This window comes from Triticum aestivum, chromosome 1B (assembly GCF_018294505.1).
Source record: "Triticum aestivum cultivar Chinese Spring chromosome 1B, IWGSC CS RefSeq v2.1, whole genome shotgun sequence".
Classification (NCBI taxonomy): Eukaryota; Viridiplantae; Streptophyta; class Magnoliopsida; order Poales; family Poaceae; genus Triticum; species Triticum aestivum.
Window position 1 is genome coordinate 563080996 of NC_057795.1, and position 1965 is coordinate 563082960.

Sequence of the window (1965 nt, forward strand, 5' to 3'; positions counted from 1 at the left end):
TAATTATCATAATTCCTTGGTCCCAAAGTAAGTGTTTTAACTTTTTACTAACTATAGTATAAAATTGTGTATAAAGTCGTACTAATTTGAAAGACAAACAACATCAAATAGTCGGGCTCTTCCAACCAAAAAATGGGTGCTAGCACGCATGAATCTAGTAGCTTCTAGCCGGTACGAGACCAATTTCATCTGATTTCATTAAAGAAAAGCACCGACCTCCCACACTGCGTGCCTCTTATCCCGTCTCCACTCTGCTTCTCTTATCCAGATCGCCATTCCTCATCTCATCCTATCTAGCGCTGGTTCTCTTCCTCCTCTCCATCCAACCCAGCCAGAACAACCGCACGTGCGCGGGCCCGTGATGGTTGGGCCAGAGCCAGGGCAGCACATGGCGAAGAACCTGAGGACGCCATGGCTGGCGCCTTGGAGCTCCCCTACCCTGCCGTCGGCCTAATCTGGTCGTCCGCCCCAGTCACCGGCCCCGTGCTTCTGATCTGGCCAAATCGACATGCCGCGCCCTCGCATGCATCGACCTAGCAGCACGCTCCTTTCTCCTTCCTCTCTCCCTTCCCTGCTTCTCAGTTCTTTCTCTTTTCCTTGGCCATGCAGGGAGCACCCGCAGGGAGCCTCGCCGTTGCTGCCATCACCCGGACATGTCGCGCCGCCGTCTCCTCCGACCCGGACATGTCGCGCCGCCACCTCCTCCGAGTTCGCCGGCCGCTGGCGCTCGTCCTCCCCTGCAACCCCTGCCTCGCCATGCGTGAGGACAATGATGTCAGCATGCCTCCATCGACCGTCCCGGGCCGTCCTTCTCGCCTCGCTCGCGTGGGCCGCACTGCGCGCGGGCAAGCCGGCCCTTGCCGGTGGAAGTGTCGGGTGCCGCTCGGGCTAGGTGATGGCGACCCGGACTCTTCTTTGTGTTCGTTCTTTATTATCCCATCTTTCTTCACCGAAGATGTTGAATCTGATGCTGCTGATTGTAAGCTCCTATTATTGCAGAGTTTATTTATTCCTTTGCTCCCTCACTTGCGGGATTAATTCCTTTGTTTGGAGAGGCGACATCGAGGAAGAGGCCGGGGTTGCGGAGGACAACGACGCAGCTTGGCTGGGGCCTCGGGGTGGCGCGCGGAGATGCGCGATGGGCGCTGCTGGTGGTCGCCGGCGACGGCGGGTGGAGAAGGAAAAAATAGAAAAAAAGTCGTTCTATGCAGGACCAAGCCCAGCAACGAAACTAACGAATCTAGGAGTTAGGTAAACGATTTTCGTACGATGTAACGAAGAACAAACCGCGGCGGAGCAATAATACCACCTCGGATGTAGAAAATAATGTAGGTGAAAAAAAAATTGAAAGCGTAAATTCATAGGAAGAAACATATTATGACGGTGAACCCATGGAGTCAATCTGTACTTTATTATTAGGGAAAGATCGTTTGCTTCAAACTAAGAACTAACTTTATTATTAGGGAAAGATCGTTTGCTTCAAACTAAGAACTAAATTCTAAGAGCTCAACAGAAAGTAGAGTAACCAAGTTATGATCTATTTTTGGTTGAGATCAAAAAGTTGAGGAGATATAAAGTACCACTTCTCTTGCGGCACCATGTAGGCACCGTCAGTGCGATGGCCGTCAGTGGCATCGGGGGATAAGTGCCGTTGCGGTGGAAGAGAAGGTCGTGAGAGCAGCCCCGGCAAAGAGGACAAAAGCGCCGATCACTACGAGGAAAAGGCCTGGTAGTGGCGCACCTGTTTTGGCTACTAAGGGCATCTCCAGCCGTTTGCCTCCCCAGGAGGCATTTTTTTCGCCTCCTGGGGGGCTGCCGGCTAGAATTTTTGTCTGGGTGTCAAAAAGTTTCCACTCGTTGTCTCCCCCACCCCCTCATCTGTCTCTTCTCTGCTCGGCCATGGAGGTGGAGGCGGCTTGGCGTGCCCAAGTCCGCTGCCCCGCCGTCGCGTTCGACGCCGCCACG

At 53.4% G+C, this 1965-nt stretch overlaps 1 protein-coding gene across 1 annotated transcript; it reads left to right on the top strand.

Annotated features, from left to right (window-relative positions):
- Positions 1-245: 245 nt before the first annotated feature.
- On the top strand, positions 246-1388 carry LOC123095290 (uncharacterized). The gene is made up of 2 exons (XM_044517021.1): positions 246-892; positions 1000-1388. The coding sequence occupies exons 1-2, from the start codon at positions 604-606 to the stop codon at positions 1188-1190; spliced, it is 480 nt and encodes a 159-aa protein (XP_044372956.1). The 5' UTR covers positions 246-603; the 3' UTR covers positions 1191-1388.
- The last annotated feature ends 577 nt before the right edge of the window (positions 1389-1965 follow it).